The sequence below is a fragment of the Talpa occidentalis genome, unplaced genomic scaffold (assembly GCF_014898055.3).
Source record: "Talpa occidentalis isolate TD23 unplaced genomic scaffold, MPIMG_talOcc4v2.1, whole genome shotgun sequence".
NCBI lineage: Eukaryota > Metazoa > Chordata > Mammalia > Eulipotyphla > Talpidae > Talpa > Talpa occidentalis.
In genome coordinates, this window is record NW_026555331.1 from 38,094,553 (window position 1) to 38,120,348 (window position 25,796).

The 25,796-nt window shown below is 38.7% G+C and overlaps 1 protein-coding gene across 1 annotated transcript in view; it reads right to left on the minus strand.

The window, feature by feature from the left end:
- Positions 1–25,796, minus strand: part of NECAB1 (N-terminal EF-hand calcium binding protein 1) — a 265,090-nt gene that overhangs the window by 16,494 nt on the left and 222,800 nt on the right. Inside the window, exons 9-10 of the mRNA XM_054691909.1 lie at positions 9,868–10,004; positions 4,067–4,188 (exon numbers count right to left, since the gene is read on the minus strand). Of these exons, the coding sequence (XP_054547884.1) occupies positions 4,067–4,188; positions 9,868–10,004 (259 nt within the window). The remainder of the gene's footprint in view (positions 1–4,066; positions 4,189–9,867; positions 10,005–25,796) is intronic.

Here is a 25,796-nt window from a genome sequence, read left to right on the forward strand (position 1 = left end):
CATTGCTGAAGTACAATTATTTAAGAATTCTTGACAGGAGGAGATGACTGAATTCAAGACAATAAGCCCTCGCTTTAGCTTTGAACAATAAGGAGACGAGTCCTAAATTATAAAGGAGTGGTAAGAATTAACTTCTCTTCCTGCCTTCTTGGGGGAAGCACTTCTCCAAGCCCACCAAATAAATGATGCAAAAATTAGTGGTAAGACCAAGCAGTGGCTACAAAATTTAGAAAATACTCTGAATGTAAAAGCAAGATCTTACAAATGTAAAAACAAACTTTATGTCTATATTTATTTTTAAAGAGTTATTTTTATTTATACAAGACCAGGGTACAGGCCAGATGCGCAGGAGGGTAAGAGGATTCACCAGAGACAGAGCGGGGAACAGAACAGGCAGACTGAAATACACTGCTGAGGGGAGCAGCAGGCGAGACAGGAAGGGTCTGCTTCACCATGTGGGATTCTCACTGGGCGGCCAGGATTGAACCGGTGCTGCAGAGGCTGTGGACAGCTCACAGCACTCAACCGCCTGAGCCACCAGGGGAGGCCCTATGTCTATATTTTAATTCACAAATTCATTAGCACATTTCCATTCTGGGTTGCTCCTAAAAGAATTCAAGGTGGCTGTCATGTCAAAGTCCTTTAGCGGACTGTTTTCTAAATGGTTCTGAAAGGGTACTGCTAAGAAAAAGAAATCTTTCCCTGTTAAAGAGTCACAGACCTGGAAATGTAAAGTAAATAATAAGTTTGCGTCCTTAATAAGCATATCTAGGGCCTCCCAGGTGGCGCAGTGGTTAAACACTGAGTTGAAAAGCTGCCCGCAGCCTCTGCAGCCCTGGTTCAATCCCTGCCACCAGAGGAGGGTCCCACATGGTGCGCAGACCTCTCCTGCCGCCCGCTGCTCCCCTCAGCAGTGTACTTCGGTCCTTCTGCCTGTTCTGCTCCCCGCTCTGGTGAATTCTCTCACCCTCCCGCGCTTCTGACTGTACCCAGTGCTTGTGTAAATAAATATAAAACAAATCTTTAAAAAAAAAAAAGCATATCTAAACAAGGTCTGGCAGCAGGCCATCCTGAAAGATCTGTGTCCTTCCCCTTTTCCTGTGTCAAGAATTTGTATGCTAACTAACCAACATTATCAATGTAAAGTGGTTGTGTATGAAAGAAACTCTTTGTCTCTAGACAGGTGCTCAGACCTTACCGGGGCTACCCAGGTCTGGGACCTCATGCATGAGTAACAAAGCTTTCCTGGCCTCACCGTTCCTGAAGTACCGCTTGTTCTTCCCCTGCCTGGGTAAAAGGCTAGAATTTATTTCTGCAACAGTTCAAGTGGAAAGAACAACCTGTATTTTGACTAGATATTGTCATTTTCTAGTCACACACAGTTGATTATTGTTTCCAATTCTTCCCTATCTTTTTGCTGTAGGCTTACATGTAAACACCTTTTGCCTGTTCCGGGGAAGTGCCTCCTACCACAGGAGCCCAGGACATTGCCCTCCTGTCACTGCTGGCGTGTGGCTCATGAGAGCAGAGAAAGGCACTAGTTTTATTTTTTTCCTTTTGTATCATTTATTTTTATTGTAACCGAAGTATCATTATTTTACATTCTTGCTAGTGTTTTGACAGTCCAGGCTTCCCTCCCCCTTCAAGTCTGGTCACTGTAGCCCTCCCTCCACCAAAGCACCCAGCATTCTCCACCACTGTCCCTTGCACTCTCCAGCCACATCCCTGTCTTTATCCCTCTCCTCCCCTGCCCCTCTGAAAGCCAAAGATCAATGGTCAATTTTCAAGGGATTCTACTACATGAATTAAGCCAGAGGAGAAAGATATTTACTGGACGGTGTCACATATGTAGAATATAGAAAAACCAAACAAGGATCAAAGACAGACTTTAAAACCAACCCTTGAAACACACAATGGTATAAGTGGTTTTAAATGCTGCACACCTTGGGACCTCCCTGGTGGCACAGGGGTTAAAGATAGCACTATCAAGCTATTGCCAGCCATTGTGGCTTGAGTTTGATTCCCTGCCAGGGAGCTGACCCACATATGGCTCAATAGATCCGCTTGTTTTACTCCCCACTTGGTCTTTAGTGAATCCTCTCATTCCCCCACATCTCTAGCCTATACCCCAGTTCTTGTATGCATAAATAAATCTTTAAAAAAACATAAATGCTGGGCCTCTCCGGTGGTGCAGCAGTTGAGCGCTGGGTTGTGAAGCTGCCCGCAGCCTCTGCAGCGCCGGTTCGATCACTGGCCGCCGGGCGAGGGTCCCACATGGCGCGCAGACCTCTCCTGCCGCCCGCTGTTCCCCTCAGCAGTGTACTTCAGTCCTTCTGCCTGCTCTGCAACCTGCTCTGGCTCTGGAAAATTCTCTCACCCTCCTGCGCTTCTGACTGTACCCAGTGCTTGTATAAATAAATTAAATAAATCTTAAAAAAAAAAAAAATGCTGCATTCCTGACCTGTAGTTGGTGTTTCTGACTTCCACCAGGGTTACACAAGAGGTAGAGCAGAACCCAACCAATAGCCTAGAGCCATAGATAACTGAGATACATCAGAGTTAACCATAAATTGGGCCTCCCGGTGGTGCAAGGGGTTAAGATGCAATCATGAGACTGTCCGCAACCTCTGCAGCACGAGTTCAATCTCTTGGCCGGCCAGGGAGCAGCCCGAATGGCGCAGCAGACCTCTCCTGACTCGCCCACTGCTCCCCTCAGCAGTGTATTTCAGTCTGCCTGTTCTGTTCCCCATGCTGTCTCTGGTGAATCCTCTCATCTCCCCCCGCCCACACACACACACCCTCCTCTGGCCTGTACCCCAGCTCTTGCATGCATAAATAAATAAATCTTAAAAAAAATTTAACCATAAATTAATGAAACAAAACCCCAAATACTTGCTACTGCAATCACTGATACTTTGAGGTTGTTTGTTTCACAGCAGAAAATGGACCAATAACCTGTATGAACTTGGACAAATTACTCTGCTTTCTGAGAAATGGTGATAGTGACATCCATCAATAGGACAGTATTTAAGAAAAAACTTGAAATCTTTAAAGCACATGCTGTATAAATATAGGCATAGTCAGTACTTTTTCTGAAATGCTAGCTATATAAAGCCTCACTTGTGTTAAAACATGTTCAAGTGATATATATACACACACATTTACACATATATACACAAACATATATGTTGATGCTTTACAAAAATTACCATTTCACACCATGACTTTGCATATTTCAACATGACTATAATGTAATTATTATAAATAGCACTGTGAAATGTAATAGCCTAAGAATTACTATGAAGGTTTTTAGTCCAATAAATCTTCTAACACTTGAAAAATATCAGCTATGACTTCATTACTATCATGAAAGGAAGTAAAGTTTCTTTTCCTAAGATGCATTTAATCTCTTCAGTAGGTGTGGGGATCTAGTGCCTCGTAGGGGAAAGACTAATGGGTTCCTTTTCTGCTTGAGGATTATGGGGATTTCTATGGGTCTCAGGTGGGGATGAGTCCCTTCCTGCCCTCTCCACCACCTCTGTGCACTGCATGGGCACACCTGCTGGTGTTTGGACAGAACTGATGGTGAGAATCATCATCCCAGCTTTTAAAACCTTGGACCCTCAGCCACTTTGATTTCAGACAAATTTTGTTCGAAATGATGAGTGTCCATTAATATTTTTGCTTTAAATGCCTTTTTTTTCTTTTTAAATTTTTAATTTATTTATTTATACAAGCACTGGGTACAGTCAGAAGCGCGGGAGGGTGACAGAATTCACCAGAGCCAGAGCGGGGAGCAGAGCAGGCAGAAGGACTGAAGTACACTGCTGAGGGGAGCAGCGGGTGGCAGGAGAGGTCTGCGCGCCATGTGGGACCCTTCCCTGGTGGCCGCGGAGCAGCCAAGGATCGAACCGGCGCTGCAGAGGCTGCGGGCAGCTTCACAGCCCAGCGCTCAACTGCTGCGCCACCAGGGGAAGCCCTTTAAATGCCTTCTTATTTATATAAAAAAACCCAATGTGAAAATACAAAGATTCAGTTTTGAAGAGAAAAAGACAACTGTGTTTACCTGGACCGCTGACGGTGAACTGAGGGCTGTTTGGGGAGAAGCTATTGTGTCTCTGGACTCGGCGACTTGTTCTCTTTCCAGGCCATTGAATCGACAGGACTTCTGGTTTGGTTGGCCCTTGTCTGAAACAACAGAGATAACGCTGAACCTCAATGTCAGAGCTGCAGTCCCTTGCCTCAGTGAACAGATCAAGTGTCAGTCACAAAGATTTTCTAGTGTAGTGAATGAACTTTTAAAAATTATATATATGTATGTAAATGTGTGTGTACACACATTTGCTTCTTTGTGTTCAGTTTCAGAGCATCTAAGGTGATTTTTTTCCTTTCAATTTTGATTCTAATTTTTTCATTGTATATTTACATTAGATGAACACTAAGAACAGGCAAATTGACTTGCCAGTGGCTTATGAAGTGGATACTTCTGGGGTTGGCTTTTGATAGGGAGTTGTATAATAGTGTCTTTGGCGTTGTTAACTGAAAGTCTCAATGATAGTTAAGGTTTATTAGGTAATTAGTGAGGATTTGAGCCTGGGAGGCAGTCCAACAGATTTTACTCTCAGAGCTGTTCCAATAAATGCCAGTCTGAATTTAGTTTATTAAAAGTAGGAATGGTGAGTCATTAAGACGAAAAATATAATTTTTAAAAAGATTTACTTATTTTTGCATATAAGATCTGGGGTGTAGGCCAGAGGTGTGTGTGGGGTAGGGGGGAAAGGATTCACCAGAGACAGAGTGGGGATCAGAATGGGTGGATCTACTGAAATACACTGCTGAGGGGAGCAGCGGGCAAGACAGAAGGAGGTCTGCTGTGCGCCACATGGGTCAGATGTGGGTCAGCTCCCTGTCTGGGGATGGAATTGGTGCTGCAGTGGCTGTGAACAGCTTCAGAGTACTGAGAATTAACCCCTTGTGCCACCAGGGATGCCCAAGAATGTAATTCTTGATAGGAGAGGGTTCCAGTTCTAAGTTATTTCCTGGGGCTATGCTGATGCTAAAAGAGGGCAATTTAGGATTGAACTTCTCCCTTCCTGAGGAGTGCACTTCCTGCAGAGATGCAAAGTTTGGGTACCCTTTGTTAAATATTCTTTGTCTAGATCTTGGTCCTCAGTGGGTGTGAAAAGACTGACTTTACCATCAGGGTCAGGCAGCAGATCCCTGCACACATGACAGGATGGAGCCTGATTCACATTTTAAGTCTATGAAGATGACTTTGCACTCTTTCTGCCAGACCTGGGCCAAGATGGAGAGTGGGGGGGTTGTGTGTCTCAGAAAATTTTACACTGTGTTCACAGAGTGCTGGGAATCATTTATATATTGTTAGTCAAATCACCTTGCTTTGATTGTAATGGTATAGATGTATACAAATGTAAAATAACTCATTCAGCTGTACACAAAAAATTATTTGATCTTAAAAAATTTTAAATGACTCAACTTTGGAAAAGAAATGACAAAAAAACTTTATTTTTTAAATTTTATTTTAACATTTATCGATTTTTTTGTTTTTTTAGACAATATTTGCTTCCCCCAACCTCCTCTGGTTGAGTCCCCATAGAATTTCCTTCCCCAAGGCACCCGTGCACCATCACCACAGTCCCCTGTGCTCCTCCCTCCCTCCCTCTCATCCCTCTCCCTCCTCCTCCCCTGCAGGATGTCTCTGGTTTATAATTGTCTGTTTTTGCTTTGTTGTGTTTTGTACTGTTATTATTTTTTTACACTGATGTCTTATTTGGTTCCCCTACATTCCTGTTATAAGTGAAACATCCGATATTTTTCTTTTTCCTTCTGGCTTATTTTGCTGAGCATAATTCCTTCTAGCTCCATCCACTTTGCTGCGAATGTCATGAGTTTAAAAAATCTTAACACAGAGGAAGACAAGTAATACTGTCTTAGGAGTCACTTAACTCACTGGTTTCACTGTCCTTGAGTTCTTGCCTCTTGGCTGTTAGTGCCTTCTCGGAAAGTGAGTCTGAGACATACTCTTCCTCCTTTGGTCTTTGCATGAGTTGTAGATCTGTTGCTTGAATCTCTGCCATCTACTTTTTCTTGTGTGCCTCTGATCACAGAAGAAATGGTGCGACAGACTTATCTTCTTCATATTCCATGTTTCTAGCTTTTTGGCTCTTCTTTGTTTTTTGTTGGTGGGTTTCTGATTGTTTTTAGTTCAAGCACTTTTAATACTTTTTTAAAATGAATTTAAGGAGGGAGCAAAATAAATCACTTGTGTTTATGTACCAATCTTTTGCTAGCCCTTCCTGTGGATTCTCCTAGGCATTCAAAAAGAACTTTCTAGCAGTTTGATCGTCACAGGAGTTGGTGGGTAGAGCAGCCCTTTTCTATGTTTAAGGTAAGGAAATGTAAACCGAACATTTAAAATTAGATGTCAGTGAAATTGAACTTTTTTTTTTTTTAACTTCTAGACTAAACAACTATGAAAAGAAGAAAAATAATTTTCTGGCACAGAAGAAATTGGTCATTTTTGGATAAAGAAGTTCTTTGGAAAAATAGAGCAAGCTTGTAGATTCAAGCATAAAAAAAGAAATTCATATATAATTAAACTGTTTCCAGAAAGCTAGTTTGTAAAGGAAGAGAGGTTTATGTAAGAGGACAGGGGTCCTCTAGAGAGAAACTTCCACATAATGTAATGATTATTCCTATCATTGGCTATTAGGTACTGTAAAAGACATGGGATTAAGTTGGTCCCCATTTAGAATAGTTTTCCAGGGCAGATTCAGAGTGTTATAGAATGTCATCTGGAAACCTCACCTCTGTGGTGTTCTAGCTGTATGCAGCCCTTCTTTCTGAAATTGCCATTTTCACATGAAAAGACACAGACATTTTGCCCAACGTGGCATGTCTAACTCATTACTGTGGGATGAATGATACAGTGTTATTCCTCCCTGGGGTGGGGAGCTACAGTAGATGACTTCTCCGAATTTGATATATTCCAAGAAATCTTTGTATCCCTAGGATTCACAAATATTAAACTGCAAAGTGGTACTGATTCTGAAGAGGAGCAAATTATTACAACCTGGGGTTTTTAACGATATCTGTGGGTTATAAATTTTGTCTCTGCAGGGCACATTGGAATCTTCCTTTATGACAAATTCACACAGGTGACTTCTTGGATACACTGATTTGCCTTTTCCTCTCTTGAGCTAGTTCTCTTCCCCAGATTAATACCACATACCGCCGGAAGACTAATTTCCCTTAACCTCATTTTCATAATATTTCCCCCTATTTATAACCACCATTGACAATCTCTGATCAAATTAGGTCTAAATGCATCAGTCTTACAAGACTTTCCCTAACCTCACACGGCAGTAGGGCCAGTCTCCTCACAATCCCGGGTCTTCAACCACAACCTCTCTATACGGCTTTCTTTACCGGAACTTCCCTTTGATTCAGTTTCATATATTTAACATATAGTTGTACCCAGTGGGGGGAAAAAGGTGAAGATACTGCCATCTAGACACTCAGTCTAATGAGGGAGAAAAACAAGGGAAGTAGAAGCAGAAGGTGCTAGGAGAGCACATGAGGCTAAAATGGGAGGTAGAAAAACCTACTTTGAAAGCTGTTAAGTCTTCCCAGAGAAAGTGCTGTCCAGATGTGAGCAAACAGAGGAATTTGCCAGATGGGAGAAGCTAGGTAATAGGGGATAATGATAAGCCCCATCGCTTCGTGAAGAGTGTCTTTCTGCAATACTATTAAATGCCCATAAAGGTCCAGTTTGAGTCTTGACTCCACATGAGATTTCTTCACTGATCTCCTGTATGATATCATGGGACCATCTTTCTTCTGTGTTTTTCCTAAACTAGTAAGGGGCCACGGGCTTTTGCTCACTTTGGTTTCTGGTGACCAGCTTACAGGAAGACAGTCCTTTCAAGCTGGGCCTAATTCACAGGCTTCTGTCAGGCTTATTAGCCTTCTCTTTGGACATTGTACATGCAAACCCATAATGGAAATTTGTTTTCTGTTTGCTTGGGTGTATGCATTTTTTCTAGACGCCTTTCTTTCTCACAGAAAATACTGTGTATTATCATGGAATTTAAGGTGAGATTTAGCCATCCCTGGGAGCCTTAAATACCACATAATAGTATAGTATTCCCCAGACTAATACTGGGCCTTTGAAATCTCCCATTCTTCCAGGCTGTTTTTGAGCTAGAAATAAAAGACTCATTAGTCCTCTAATGTCTTCTATTTTCCTTAAACTCTGCATTAAGCTTCTCATTAAACACAGCTGCTGTGCAGCTGTTGGCAACAGTCACATGAGTTCAAGACTAGCCTGTGGCCTACCAGAGACACATGAAAAAAAAACAATTTTTATTACACACTCACTAAATGGTGATGAGTGCAGAATCCAAGTTTGTAGGAGGTAACTATAGAAAAACCCAAAGAGTGGGTGAAGAAAGGGAGTAGAGGGCTTTTCCAAGCCTTGTCTCAGGTGGTAAATGATTGATGCTAAAAAAGAAAGAATCTGGGTTTTTTTGGTCAAGAAAATCTAAACAAAAGAACAACAAAAACAGCCTCATTCTCTCACTAGGAACATGAAATCAATTTCATTGTGCTTTAAGACATCCAGTTATCCTCTGCTGCAACCTGAGGAGCCAGGCTGTTTTTTCCATAAACTTATTGTTTTACTTTGCCATTTGATATGGAATCGCAATGTAAAAAGGAAGTTTATAAGATAAAAATTCCACACAGATCCACTGAAGAGAGTACACCCATGCTCATCGACTGTGCAAGTCCATGAGATCTGAGATTACAGGCTTTTTTGTTGGAGTTGGGTGGCGATCACTCATTTTGACACAGTAAACACATGGTTGAAAATTCCACCATTTTTCTGAGATGTCCTAATAATTATGTATCCATTAATTTGTTGAGAAAATCTGGCCCTACAGAGTAGTCTATTATCAGCCTATTCAAAAAACGTACTATGTGACTCAACCCTAATTTAAAATGCAAAAGTTAGATAAGACATATCTATAGGTTTAAAGTAACACATGCAGAAATATGTTGCATAAGCAAGAGTTTTTGGCAAACCATTCTCTGGTTTGTAAGGTATAAACAGAGTAACTCAAGACAGAACCAACTGTTGGTTGAATTATTTTAATGTCCGCTTTACACATTTCTAATTCAGGTTTCTCTTTAGCATTCATGTCTTTATTTACATAACTAATATAACCTGGCTACCCATCATCTCAGTGATATTAGTGGTTCTGAATCTTGAACTCTTTTTCCATCATTCACTTTTCTCTATTTCCTTAAAAAAGTAGACTCATTGAATTCTCAAGTCCCTTAGGATACCCAAGTTCACTTAGGCTGTAAGGCTTGTTCCCATCATTAATACCCATTTGCAAGACGAATTCAAATGTCATAAGGAAACTCCATGAAGTTGTATTATTGATATTTGCTCTTTCAGTCTTCTGAAATACCTTGGCAATTTATTTCCTTTTCTCTATGGCACTTATTTTGTATCTTGCATTATAGTTTTAGTGTTCATATCTTACCTGTGTCACTGACTTTAACCACCTTAAAGATTGGGACATTATAAACAGTGTCTTTTAAAGTCTTCTTTATCTACTAAAATTTCAATTAATTTTTGATGTATAAAAGATGGACAGTAAAAGTTGAATTGCCATTTTTAAGCGGCAAATATAAGGCAAGCATTCAGGGGTGGTCTCTGTCATTCTGTTTAAATCCATTAATGCTCCTTTTTAGTTTTCACTACTTTAAGTCTGATGCCCTTCAACTGATCTTCCATAGAGTCACTAAAGTGACATCATATGAAAGTGTTTGACTTGCCTTTCTTGACGGGTTTGCTCCTCAGTAGTTTCCATGGCACATTCCAGAGAATTCTGGAGCGACTGCAGCTGATTCAAGGTCTCCTTCAATAAAAACCGAGTCACAAATTGTTCCAAGTTGGACGCCTCTTGGTAGTCCTAAGGATGACAAAATGAATGCAATTTGAAGTATGGTAGGAAAAAATAACCAGGGATGCTTATCCCCCCATGTAGCCATAAATCTCAGTTTAATCTTTGAAAAGGAGAGACAGAGGAAAGACGACATGTCAGAGCCTGAATTTGGGGCAGAGCTCTAGCCACCAGCAGAAATGGAATAAAAGAGCTGCAGAAACTGTAGAATAATCTCATTTCCCATTGCGTCTACCTCATGATTAGGAAAAAGAACAAAACCCAACAGAATATCGAATAGACATCTGTAGAAAAGGAAAAAGTATATTATCTGGAAAAGAATGTTACTAACTCAGAGTTTGTTCTGTATATCATTTAAATGATGACCATGTTATCGTGTTTTCTCTATTACCATAAATGCAGTCACGTTTCAGCAATTGGCTTTGTTCTCTCTTGATGTATTTATTATGCCTGATCTGTATTATACTGAAGTCAAAGAAAATTATGCGGTTATCTCAAAATTCAGAAAATGTTAGACTGCAAATATTAAAACAGTTAACAAAATCTGCGCATGTACCTCTCTCAGTAACTTCATCTGAGCTAGTTTGCTCTGACTTCTAGAATAACATATTAGCTCTGTGAGAGCCATTCACTCAAATGGCCCCAGGTCTACAAGATAATGATCACAAACATAACAGTGATACTTCCCAAATTTAGTCTAGTTATCAATAGATGGCAGATTGTGGGTGGTGCCACCTGCTTCTCTAGCTCTCTAGAGACTTGGGGCAAACTGAGAAAGATAAGAAAACTAAGTTGGCACAGGGTGAAATGGTGCCAGATCCACTCTTTCAGGTTAGGGCACCTGCCATTAACCCTGATTTTCAAGAACCTTGGTAAGTAGAAGTAAGTTCAGCCAATCACAAGATTTATTTGGCTCCTTTCCAAAACAAAACACTTTTTTTCCATTAAAAAAAAAATCAAAATACAGAGCTGAAAGGAGTGATGGTAACTGGATAATGCCAGGAGAAATGAGTGCTGGGAATCTTAGGGCATAGTTGCAAATAAAGAGCAAACAAGATTTATTTATTCCACTGTTCTGTGTCTCAACTTTTTCACTTAACAAATCAGCCTATGTACTCTGGCATCCATTACAACTCAAAAATATTCTGTGCTCCTAGCAAATCTAAATTAGGAAATATTGAACTTGTGGCCCCTTAATACAGATTCGGAAATTTTCTTGTATTAGCAGAACAACCTAACACCATAGAAAACTTATGTCTTTACTAATTTGTCATAAGTGGTTTGTTATTGGTCACTTTTTAAATCTATTCTTTGCAGATGGAACATTTTCTTATCTACCATATTTAGTAATATTATTCATATTCAAAAATGAAAAATATTTGCCTTTAAATCCCACCTAGGAAAGTAAACATAAACCAGAACACTTCCTGCTCATAATAACCATAAATATTTTGGTGAGTTTATTCAAGCTCTACATATAATTTGATTAAGTAGCTTACTATTTAGTCACAACAAAAGCTTCAAAATTATTTCTCAATGTACTTCTAAAAATTAAATTATACTTCCTTTGAGAGAAAAAGAAAATTTGATAACAGAAAAAAGGTACGCTTGACTTTCCATAATCCTTTTTGTTTTGCTGAAGCATAATTTAAAAAAAATATTGAAATGAGATCTAATGTGTAATCACCTATTATGCCCATTATATTTCCACCTCAATGTATACTACAACTAATCTACAGAAAAGGGTAGGTTTGCTGTAGACATATGGAAAACTGAAGGGAACATACATTTTCTGAGCAATGCAGTAGCACATTGGCCTTATTCTTTTCTTATTGAAATGTTAAATATTTGTTATGTCAGAATTATAGCCAGGATTTTTTTTAGTTATCCAATTTAAACACTTCAGTCATTGCAATTTGATTTTCACTTCTTAGACACAAAGGTCATGCCTTCTATTTGTTTGTCTCATCGTGTCCTGAGCAGACACTCATTCCATGCTTGTTTGCAGGTAATGCTCAGAATTTACTGTATCTGCATTGTGGTCTTATATCTAGAGAGTCTGGTGATCTTAGAGTTAGACAGATTTTTAAACAGGGTTAAAAATCAGACCACTGGCTACTCTATCATGGTAAATTAAGAAATTGTTCTGCTGAGACTCGTACTACTTTTAAAAAAAAATTACTTATATGTATTTTACATAATTTTTCACTTTTTTACAATGTTTGCTTTCTTTTCTCAGGTGTAGTCCCCACAGAACTCCCACCACCAGTTCACCTGTGCACCTTCGCCATAGTCCCTTGTGCTCTTCCCTTTCACTTTGAGCCCTCTCCCGCCTCCTCCCCTGCAGAATGTCTCTGATTTATAGTTGCGACTCACCACTTTAATGAGAGTTTACTATGCTTACTCTTCAGATTACACTGAGAGATGACAAACCCAAATCCATTTCTGCTACATTTGACAGAAATGTTGGTGCCTTGGTATTGAAGGATGGTGGTGGGTTTAAGGCTTTGGAGTATTAAGTTTTTTTGAGTCAATCATGAAGGTTTGTTGTTCTGCGCTGCCCTGCAATGGTAGAGAAATAAGTCTGTTTTCTAATGTTTTTTATCCTCCCAGACTCAGCTCACAGCACTGTCTCTGCACAGACTCAGCTCACAGCACTGTCTCCTTTCCCTTCTGTGTTGATCCTGTAGTGCCCTACTGTTGATCCCTACTCAGGGTAAAGAATTTTTTGTTTCATATTGTAATCTGTTGGTTACTTATCTATCTTTCCCACTGTAGACCAGCTATTAAAGGTGGGAATATGTCTTAATCATCTGCTTCCAGAATATCCAGAATAAAGGCTGACTCGTCATAGCAGCTGTCCCATAAATGCTTTAAGAGCACGTGAGGAACAGGGAGCATCTGGAGTCTGCGGCTCCAGTTGGAGTGTCTGCTCTTTGGGAACTGCTCTGGGCCCTCAGCAGTCACCAGCTGCCACCCTGCATCCTGCCCATGGGGGTGCTGCTGGCTGGGTTGCCAAGTTATGCCCCTCTCCCCCCGCAATGGTGGATTACACAGCCTTGCTCTTAACAGACTGTTTGTCCTCATTTCTATTTCTGGACCATTTATAAGTCTTCTTCCCTTCCCTTATTCTTGATCCTGAGGTTTAGATCTGCAGACCCAGGTGGCATAGCTCCAATCTTCCTTTCCTTTTCTCAGCTACACAGCAGATGTCCCTTTGGAAGGCAGTGGCAAAAGAAGCAGATGGAAAATTAAATAGATAACAAGCTGGAAAATGTCAAAGCCTGGCCCTTTTTATTCCCAACAAATGTGTGGCTGTGAAGGTACAAAAAGGGATCTCTGCACGCTGAACTCCTATAAAAGGGATAGGTGAACTTAAGGCATTAGTTCCTTTGAGCCAAATCTGGTATTCAAGAGACTGGTAGATAGAACTTCTACTGGTCTAATAAAAATGTGGAGATGGTACCTGATGCCCAGATTCTGCCCCTTTTTCCAAACCCATTTAGTCCTTCATGTCTTCAAAGAAAGGATAAGGGCAAATGAAGGCTATCGCCTGTTTCTCAGATTCCAGTAACATTCATTCAAGTTGTTGATAATTGTCTATGAATCATTAAATGAAAATTATTTAAGTAGCAATATTTCTATTTGTACCTTGGAAAGACTGAATGTAAACATTTCAATTTGCCTACTTCCCTTTGTGTAGAGCTAGAACAGGGCTAGCATTCATTCAAGTAAAAGCCCTAGCATTAGAAGCATAGTGCTTTGAAAACCAGGTTTCTTCGGAGACTGTCTTGCATCTTAATTGTCTGATCATTTCTCAGAAAGCAAGTTCTTGTCCATCTGGGTGATGGAAGAGCGGTCATCTGAGCCATTACCCTACTATGAATCATCTGAGTTAATTAGGAAAATCAGAGCATCAGACTTCCCTGTTTGCATGTGCCCTATGTGAAAATTAATCAAGGCAGTGACATCCAGTCTCAGTGTCTTCTTGTTTATGAAAGCAGATACAATCATGTTTCACAGGGGGTATTGCTTCTGGCTGCCTTTGATCTAAGCCCCTGCAGCTCTCCCTGTTCTTGTGAGAGACATCTGTGCCAGTTTCTATAACAGGAAAACATTCACTTTTACAAAGCTGAGGTTGCCTTTTTCTCTTTCTGTATTCTCCCCAAAGTGTTACCTTTTTTAAAATACTAACCATTTTGCACTATATCATTTATGTACTATTTCTTTAAACATTCCTAGGTTTTTATTTTAAATGGCACATTTTTTTTTTCTTTCCAAGTAGGAGAAAACCACATCAAATTTAAGGCTTAAAAATAGAAGCAAAATAAAGAACTGGTCCATAATCAAAAGTCTTAAAAATGGACTGAGGTTAATTCCAGGTAGGTCTGTAGAAATCTTAGATGGCAAAATAAGAAGTTAAGATATTTTCAAACTGTAGATTTCCCAAAATTAAAGTGAATTGCAGGATTGTAGGTTAGTGAAAAAGGAAACAAGGCTTTAACTTTGGAATTAAATATTAAATAACCAATAAGTTGAGATAATTTCTAAACCCAATCTGAACTAGAGACTCTGTAGTTTGAAATCCAAAAAGCACTTTAGAGATGAGTAATATTATTTCAAACATGTATACTGACAAACTCCATAGCAAAGGGCTCACCCTGGAGTTGTCAAGGATTTATTTCATGCAGGTTTCTCTTCTCTGGCTCTCTCTACTGCACACCAGGAGACCCTAAGAGGCAATGTTGCCTCTTAATGTCTGTCCAAGAACAATTTTAATCTGCAGGGAAGTAATCCTCTGCAAACAAGTGGACTTTCAGCAAAACACGCCTGTGTATAAACATGGGGACATAGTCAATTCAAACTTGGAAATTAGTAGGTATAGGTCAAAAATATTCACGCACATCTATAAACATTACAAAACACTCATGTGCGTCTAATAACATAGCATGGGGGTAAAGAATAGAGAGCTGAAGATAGTTACCCTTAGGCTCTAATCAGAGCACGTGCCACTCACCAGCAATGTGGATTTTAGAAACTGTTCAATCTTTCTAGGTCCCTTTCCCCCGAACTGTCAGTAAGAATAGTACCACTCACTGGCTTGTTGTATTAATAAAAGGAAACATACAAAACATGCAGTATGGGGTCTACATTATTTTTGATAAATGTTCATCATTGCTATTAGTCAACTGGAGGAAGAATGTTACAAAGCACAATGGACAGATCATTGGCTCACAATTCACAAAACCCAGGTTGGAAAGGTGAGATAAAAAGTCCTCAGAATTACAGCTGGGGTAAATAAATGGTTTGTGATTGGTATGTAGAAGTCTTTCCACAAATATTAATTTTCCTGAGTTCTTTCTACATTTGTTTTCCCCTTTTTTTTTTTTTAAGATAACATTGTTCTTTTTTTTTTTTAAGATTTATTTATACAAGCACTGGGCACAGTCAGAAGCGTGGGAGAGTGAGAGAATTCACCAGAGCCAGAGCGGGGAGCAGAGCAGGCAGAAGGACTGAAGTACACTGCTGAGGGGAGCAGCAGGCGGCAGGAGAGGTCTACGCGCCATGTGGGACCCTCACCTGGTGGCCGGGGAGCAGCCGGGGATCGAACTGGTGCTGCAGAGGCTGCGGGCAGCTTCACAACCCAGCGCTCAACCACTGCGCCACTGGGGAGGCCCTCTACATTTGTTTTCTACTGCAAATCTTCTACCATTCTTCTTCAAAAATGTATACATTTTATTCCACACATAGTTGCTACCATATTGAAGCTATATCCATGCTACTATACTAAAGCTATGATCCATGTGGATTTAACGGTCAAACATATGGCAAGATCTTAGTTAAACAGTGATTTATTAAACCTCCCTTCCACAGAATGGGGAGGCTAAAATTAGAAGGAAAAAAAAAAGACTGGGAAATATATACACAGAGAGGGAAGATCAAGTGAAAATCTTGGGCTTTCAGCCTCTAGAAATATGAAAAAATTAATTTTTGTTCTTTAACCCTTCACCCTCCCCTTCCAAATCAGCCATGGATGATTTGGTCATAGACCATATAAAACATATGGCTGGCAGAATGTGGCCCATGGTTGGGGTGTTTTTAATCCCTGATCTAGGAACTGAGCATCAATGGCAGCCAACATTAGGGAAAAAAAGGAGGGAGAAAGAGGGAGAGAGAGAGAGAGAGAACACCAGGCGGTAAAGAGTTCTGGATGAAAAAATAAACTACCAAGTGGAGTCTTACCAAGCAAGACTCCAGATTCAGATGGCAGTTTGTGGTAGAAACACTTCAGAATTACATGCTGAATTGTACCATGATGAGGCAATTAGTAAAATCTAGACCACAAGCTCCTCTCCAAAGGAATGCTGGGTAGCATGCAAATTAAGGGAGATATAACAGACATAAAAATGGGCACAGCTAAACTATAGTTTCCAGTGTGATGAAACCATAATAAAATGGAAGGAAATGGTCACAAGAGGGATCAGTTTGGTTATTATTTTCAGGGGGGAAGGAGATAATTGAGATAGGCCATACAGAAGGTCTGGGGTGAATGGTAGGTTGGCTTTTTGATCTGTGGGAGTAGATTAAAGAATGTTTCCTATAATCATTAAATTTGGTATCTTCATGTTTTTTCTCTTTATTTTATAAAATAAAGGTTAAATATAGGAATCAAGCTTGTCAACATATACTATCCTCGCATCCTTATATTTTCGAGAAACTGTGGGAGTAGACAGACATGGGCTGTAAAATACAGGACTCCTTAGCAAGCAGTAGGAAGAGAAAATCTAGAAACACTTCCAAGTTAGTCACTGTTATCACCTCTTATGTACTATTTCCTTAACAACTAGTCTGCATTCTTCTGGAGTGCAAGATAGAACCAAATGTTAATTTTTTTGTTATGAAATGCAAAGAGTTACATTTATATACAAACTATGCTCAATTTATGATTGTTGATATTGATAATAAATCAGAATTTCTTCCCCATAAATACATTGTTTTCCACCTTACTACTTACACACTTTTGTTTCAATACTATTTTCAAGCACATGCAAATACTTCAAGGACAATATTCTCTTATAATTTGACTCCTCCTAAACAGTATCTTTGTCAGGTGGATAGTTCTGTTCTAACCACAGTCTTATAATATGTTAATATGTGTAAGTTAGTAAATGTGTTTGACAAATACATTTTTTAAATGTCATATATAATCTCTCTGCTTTTAAAAGCAATTAATCTTTGTGGCAAAGTCTGTGAGAAAGAACTAATGGGTATCAAAATATTGTGAGCATTTACAAATAGAATGTATGAAAAATAGACCATAAATATATATTGACACTAACCTGGTTTTGGAGTTAATTTGTGTCCCATTTATGAATTCAATACCTAAATACTATAAAACTTTTATACAGAAAAAATGTCTCTGGGAATATATAACTTCCTTAGAATAATAAATAGGCAAGAATTTTTATCAGTGGGATTTTAAATAACCATATACTATATTTCACCAAATTTAAAGTACAGTTAATTATAAGTCATTTCATTAATTTGGTATTTTGTACCCCACTAGGAAATAAAAATGTTTGCAATTACATTTTATATACCATCAATTGCAAGTTGCATTCTAATTTCATAGATGTTGAAAGTGAAAAAATATGCATCTTAGAAATTGATAAAATATGATGTATTATGTCATTTCAATATGGTACTGAGAGCAAAGACTATGGTCTTTGTAATTTCATACTATTATTATTGTTCCTATAATTTCATACTATTATTACTCCCACTATTGAAACATCTGAAATATCGTGAGACAATATTCACCATTTGTCCCACATGTTCAAATATAGTATTGCTCAACTAGATATACCCTGAAATCATAGTTTTGATTGCTTTTCTTAAAATTAGACTTGTGTAAGATTTCTTAGCTTGTTTTAGGAATGTTTAGAAAATCTTCATGAGCAACCTAGAGAAAAGTCAAGTGTTGATGCTGGAACAGTTTCTCTGATATCAGATAGCTAAAATAATGTAGTCTACTCATTCACATACACACATATCACACACACACTCACCCCTGGGTTAGTTATAAGAACCTCCTCCCAATATCCTACTGATAAAAATATATAGGAAATTATGGGGAACATACATAAGGAAAAAATAGGTTATAAAAATCTGCCCATATTCTTTCTAAAAAAAAGTTTACTAGTTGATTATTCAATTAGTTCTGAAATCATATTTTCCAACTAATTAATTCAAAAATAATATTTACATTAAAGGAATTTCCTAGTAGTGCCATTTTTCAGAAATATGATTAGGAAAAATATCTTAAATATGTTCCTTCTGGAAAACACACAAAAGTAGTCAATAAAATGACAAATGTTATTTTTAAATGCACAGAACTTCTAAATAAGAAAAAACCAAAAATATCCAAAATGAATGGGGCACAGATGAAAACTAGAAAATTAGCACGATGTCTTTGCTGTCTTTCAGGTATTTTCTTTGGGTAGTATCTTTGAGTTTCACATCTTAACAACTTTAGGGAATACAGGAAATGAGTCAAGATGGAGAGTTGGATTTGGAACACAGAAAGCATACTATCCACACAAAGGAAAATGACAGGTTAAGTCTTTATTATAGGCACAAAAACCACTTGAAAATGTGCGGCTAAAGCTTAGTTCACAGTAGAGTTTGAGTTCACTTCTTCTATCTGCTTGAGCCAGTAGAATCCTAAACTGAGAGATTAACTCAAAGTAGTTCTATATTAGTAGACCTTGGGACACATGTCATAAAAACATTCTCTGTGAAGGACTATATCATCAAACCCGATTTCACAGAACACCAAATATTTAAGCATCCAAGTATGAGTTCATAGTTAAATAAAAGTCAATCCATCCATTTATCTGTACTGCACAAAGGAAAGAGAATCATGAAAAAAAAAAAAGTCAACAGAACCTTCCTCAAATAGTCAGAGAAATTAAAAAATTAATCGTAAACAGGAGAAAGGAATGAAAAACTGCAACTAAGGAACAGTCATATTTCGAAAGAACTAATAACTTCAAAAAACAAAATCAAACCCTCAATGGATAGGTCAAATAGTAGATTGGATACTTATAAAGAGAGAATTAGGGAATTAGAATATAAATCTGAACTAATTACCCAAATTGAACCACAGAGACAGACAATAAAAAATGTAAGTTTTGAGATAGGGAAGAAAATAGGAGGGTCTATGTTATAGATGTAGAGTTCTAAGAGATGAAAAAAGAATAGAAGATAGACATGAGAATTTTGCATCACTGAACCAATATATGATGTCTCAGATTCAGGAATCACAAGCAGATGCCAAACAGGATAAAAGAAAAATCAACACTTAGACACAATATAGAATATCTTAAGTAATAGAAATACTAATACTTTATTCTTCCCCTCCCTTATTGAGGAACTGAGATGAAACAGCATGAATGAATCATTGTTCCAGCTCCCTATTGAAACGTGGCTGTTCTATATACCACTACCTAAAGGCAATTTCTATCATAGCCTCTCAAATTTCATCGCAAATAAGTGATGAATCAGTTCCAAAGTGGCTTACACTCCAGTGTACTTGTGATAAATATTCTGTATGGGTCCCTTGAAACCCTCAACTAATTTGATGAATGAAATCAAAATTGTCTGACTCTACACCTTACGACTCTCAGCAAACAAAAAAATAGGTTCAATAATTTTTCACAGGCTATATTGAACTTTCCCTTGTTCCCTTTCAAAGTTCAATCAGGGCCTCCCCGGTGGCACAATGGGTTGAGCACAGTGCTGTGAAGCTCTGCAACCTCTACATTGCGGGTTTGATTCCCAGCTGGCCAGGGCCATTCCAACATGGCGCGGCAGACCCCTCCTGTTGCACCTGCTGCTCCCCTCAGCAGTGCTTTTGGTCTGTCTCCCTGTTCTGCTCCCCACTCTGTCTCTGGTGAATCCTCTCACCCTCCCACGCCTCTGGCCTGTACCTCAGCTATTGAATAAATAAAAAATAATTATTTAAAAACAAAGTTCAATCAATTTGTCAAAAATTAAGACAAAGAGACATTTTCAAACAGGAAAATTGACCTGTGACAATCATTGGAACCTGCCTAAGACAATGAACAGATTTTTTAGCAGAAACTTTGCAGACTAGAAGACAGTGGAATTATATATCCAAAGTGCTTAAGGAAACAAAACATGCAATCAGGAATACTATAGCCAGCCAAATTCTCCTTCAGAAATGAAAGAGAGGTAGAAATTTTTTTCAGTAAAATTAATAATGAGGAAATTCATTACCACTATACTTGCTTTACAAGTGTGGGAAAGAGAGCTCTTCAAGTTGAAATGAAAGGATGTTTGGGCCTCTCCAGTGGCGCAGTGTGTGGCGCAGCATGTTGCGCACCGCGCTATGAAGCTGTCTGCAGCCTCTGCAGCACGGGTTCAATCCCGGTCAGCCAGGGAGAATCCCACATGGCACAGTAGACCTCTCCTGCCTCACCCGCTGCTCCCCTCAGCAGTGTATTTCGTCAGTCTGCCTGTTCTGTTCCCCACTCTGTCTCTAGTGAATCCTCTCACCCTCACCCTCCCGTGCCTCTGACTGTACCCCAGTTCTTGTACAAATCTTAAAATTAAAAAAAAAAAAGGATTTTAACAATAATACCATAACATAAGAAAGTATGGAACTCATTGGTAAACATACTGACAGATACAGAATATTGTAGAAAAAAATACCAAATACTAAAAATAGCTAAAATATGTTAAAATGTACAAAATGAATGCTTATAAGTTGTGACAAAATTAATACTTAGGGAGGGGAAGAAGTTAGAAAGCCTGTTTTGTACATGTTTGAACTTAGGGCATCAGTTTAAAATCCTACTATAAGATTTTATTTAAGATCTAAGATAATCACAAATATGATACCTATGTTACACAAAAGAGGGAAATTATACCATAGAAAAAATAAAACATAAAAGTTGTTAGCAAGAGAGGATTAAAGGAATTACATGACTAATAGAAAATAACAAATGACAACAGTAAATCATTCTCTGTCCATAATTAAATGTAAATTGAACTCCCTAATAAAATCATAAAATGGCTGAAAGGATAGAATAAAACAAAACTCAACTGCACACTATCTATATAAACTCATTTAAGGATACACATAGGCCACAACTGAAGAGATGGGAAAACATTCCCATACAAGTAGAGCAGATGTGGCTATACTTACATCTGATGACACTGACAAAAATCAAAAGCTTTGTCATGAAACAAGGATGATTATGGAATGATAAAAGGGTCAATCCACCAACAATAATAGGTTAATCCATAACAACAGAAGAAGGTAAGTTTTAGTGAGGTGTGGAGAAACTAGAACCCTGTATGCTGTTGGCAGGGATGCAGAATGATGCAGCCATTAGGGAAATTAATATGGAGGGTTCTCAAAAAACCAAAAACAGGGCCTCCCCGGTGGCGCAGCGGTTGAGCGCTGGGTTGCGAGGCTGCCCGCGGCCTCTGCGGCGCCGGTTCGATCCCCGGCTGCTCCCCGGCCACCAGAGGAGGGTCCCACATGGCGCGCAGACCTCTCCTGCCGCCCGCTGCTCCCCTCAGCAGTGTCCTTCGGTCCTTCTGCCTGCTCTGCTCCCCGCTCTGACTCTGGTGAATTCTCTCACCCTCCCGCGCTTCTGACTGTACCCAGTGCATGTATAAACAAAAACAAACAAACAAACCAGCAAACAAATAAATAAAGCATGCCTCTATTAAAAAAAAAAAAAAAAAAAAAAAAAAAAAACCAAAAACAGAACTACAATATGACCCAGCAATCTCAAATCTGGGTGCTTATTCCAAAGATTTGAGATTATGATCTTAGAGATATTACACTCCATGTTCACTGCAGCACTATTCACAATAACCAACATATGGAAACTACCTAAATGTCCATAGACAAATGTAAATGTTTTATTTTATGATTTTAATATTCATTTTGGATCTACCGTGTTCTAGGGTTTTTATACACTAGCCAAATGGCTCTGCTAGAAAGAGTCAAGTTCAATAGCAGTTTGCTTTCACATTTATCCATTTTTGTTTGTGAAATATAAGTTCATTTTATTTTATACATGATTATTTTTATTATAAATTAAAATTACTGTGAACCCAGGATGTTCAAAGGTTTTACCCACTCATCTAACTGTTCTGCTATGGGATAGCCCAAGAGCAGTTGCTTTTAAGATTGATTCATTTCTGGGTGCTGTCTTAGCAATATTTGTTGCCTTGTCATATCCTATATGAGGCTTTAGAACTGTCTCTAACATTAGAGTTTGTTCATTAGCTTGTTGATCCTTTCTGTGTTGGCTTGAATCCCAACCACATGGTTTTCTGTGAAGGAAACAGATGTATCTCCCAGCAGCCTAGCTGAATGTAACACATTCTTAATCATTATTGACTCAAAAACATTCAATTCAAAATGTCCATTGCTGCCTCCAACAGTGACAGCAAACCTATTTTCATAACCTGGGCAGCAACCATGGTCATTGCTTCACACTGGGTGGGACTCACTTTGCCTGGCATGATACTGTTTCCTGTTTCATTTTCAGGCAAGGTTAGTTCTCCCTAACCTGAACAGGGACCAGAACCCAGAAAATGAATATATGTGCTGTCTTCATCAGACAGCAAGCGGTAGTATTCAATGCTAGTGTGTCCTTTTTAAACAAAGATTTAATTTCATGCTCATTGATTAATCTTTTCTTTGGAAAAAGAAATAAAATGTATGGATCAGTAGATAGTGTTTACTGACTTACCTTCAGAAAGTATTAATGTGTGAAGGGCTTTAAAGGAAATAAAGCACCCTGCTTTTGCTGTTGTATATATTAAAATTCACTAATTCAAAGAACACTTATGAATACACACAAAACAAAGCCTCCATTAAATGTATATAACTCAATTGGCACAAGAGAGCTATTTAATGACAAGGATGGTACATAGAGCTGCTAATGTGGAAAACAAAATTCAGTGTCAGAAAGTCAACAAATTTCATAGGCAATCAGCCAGTTAACCAAAGACAGTGCATTCTAGAGCTAGAAGCAACCACAGAATCCAAATTCCTCATTTCCAAAACGAGGTCCAGACAGAATAGATCCTTGCTCAAGATCACACAGCTCTTCTAGACTAAACCAGGACGCAGGTGTGCTTTTCCTGCTGCCTCCTATCAAAAGTATTTAAAACACAAAAGGCTCTTGGATCATTCCTACCTCTGTGTTATGCATGTCTGGAAAGACACAGCAGGTTCCAGCCTATGAGGCTCTGAGGGGCTGAAGCTCTTGGTTATAAAACTGTGCCCTTCAGGGCACGGCTGGAAAGAAAGCTTTTCAGGGCAGGACATAAGCAATTTATAAAGGCAGTAGCAACAGTCATCTAAATTGCAGCTGAATTTCTCTTTAAGTTGATAGCAGCAAAAAGAGTGATTTCTCAAAGCCAGTTTTTCTTGAGCAGAGACACTTAAAACATATCAGCCTCAGAAGGTTTTTCTCAGAAATGCTGACAGCCTCGAGGTAAAGATTTATCAAAGTCTATGCGGGAATGAGTATCTCCAGGCTGCCAGTTATTCTGTTTGTAATTTTCTATTCCTCTTTCACATTTGAGGTAGATTTTTTGTGTTCTACAGTGAATCAAACACTCAAAACCATTAATATTAATAGATTAAAATTTAGATCCTAGAAGAAATAAATCTAAGTTATAACCTCACTATCTATCAATCTACTCTTCATCACTAAGATCAAAACATTCAAATATTCAGAATTTGTCTCTTATGTCACTGAAAAAAAAATCAAGACACTGATGGAATAAAATTAATTCAGTTATTGTGTAAACAACAAAAAGCGTATTTCAAATAGGGGACTCTGAGTTCCAGGCTGGAGGGACTATGGGTAAATGAAAAGACTTTAAGACAGTGATGAAACTCTGATAGGAATCCTGATTATTTCTTACAAAAGGACTCATTTTAATCAGAGGCTTAGATTTTGCTGCTTTGCCATGGCAACAGATGTAGAATCATGTACCTGGAAGGTTACAGTGATAATCTTCATTATGCTCAGAAGAGGCCCTGTGTTAACAGTTCAGTGATTGGACTGAGTAAACTAATTTGATTATTTCCACCCAGTTGTGAATACTTTTTTCATCTTCACAGAGGATGCAACATATTGGGTGATACACTAGGCCATCAGCTCAGTGTGACCTTAGGCAAGTCCATTAATGGCCCTTCCCCCAAATCCATGAAATGGAACATTGATCTCATCTCTATTCCAGAATAGGCTAAGTCTATGCTCACTGTCTAGTGCTTGGTGAGAAGAAAAGGGCCATTTTCCCCTTTTCTTTTCATACATGAAACAATTTCTCATACCTAGTCTACTTTTCTCTTTTTTGATAAATGGCCATTTCCTATGCACATCATACACAGAACAAGGGACTAATATCCAAGATCTACAATTAATTCCTACAACTCAACAAAGAAAAAAAAAGAACCCCATCAAGAAATGGGCAGAAGACTTAAATTAACACTTCTTCAAAGAAGACTTACAGATGTCCAAGGACCAGAAAAAATGTTCAGCATAGCTTATCATCGGGAAAATGCAAATCAAAATCATAATTAGATACCATCTCACTCCCATGAGAATGGCCCATATCAAAACAAAACAAAATGCACTGATAGCAAGTGCTGGTGAGAGTGTGGAGAAAAAGGAACCTCATACCCTGCTGATGGGAGTGGAGATTTGTCCAGCTGCCATGGAAAAAATATGGAGGTTCCTCAAAATATTACAAATAGATATTCCATATAACCCAGCAATTTCACCCCTTAGTATCTACCTAAAGAATATAAAAACACTAAATCAAAGTGATAAATGCACTCCTATGTTCATTGCAATACTATATCCAAAAGTCAAGTTATGGAAACAACGTAAGTGCCCAATGATGGAGAAATGGATTAAGATGATGTGGTTTATACATATGATAGAATACTATTCAGCTATAAAAAGATGGATGGACTTTTGCTGTTTGTGATAATGGGTGGAACTAGGGGAGATTATGCTAAAAGAAATAAGTCAGGAAAAAGACAAATGTTGGATGATTTCTCTCCTAGGGAATACAGAGAAACAAACCCAAGCAACTGACAAAACCAAGTAAAACAAATCCTAGAAATATGACTACAGAACTGAGGCATCAAGCCAGGGAGGGTGTGGACAAAGTGGGGAAGGAGCGCTCGGGTCTCTGGTAAACACAGGTGCTTTGGTCATAGATGTGGTGACATACACTTTAGGAGGTGTGGACCTATCCCCCTAGTCAGATAGTGCTGTAAACAGTGTTACCACATTAACAATAGTCTCAAAGGTCAGTGTGGGGAGATGCAGAACACACAGAATTATAACCATTGTACTGTGTGTGTCCTGATATTTTATCCTTACTTGCTCTTCCCACTTCCATATATAAAGACTGAAGTCAGCTGATTTGCTGTTGGGCAACTATTTCTAAATGATATGAAGCTTTATTTTAATAGTGAAAATATTAGCCTCCCAGAGAAAAGCAGAGGAAAGCTTTTACTCCTTTTGATGAGAGGGTACCTTCGCAACACTCCATTAAATATTGATGTGACCTTCAAAGCTCCCTATTGGGTACTAACTACTTTCACATATTGATTATCCTTACTCTATATCTGACTCTAGGAACTATGATGGGTAGCCTTATTTTTTTTTTAAGATTTATTTATTTATTTATACAAGCACTGGGTGGGGTCAGAAGCATGGGAGG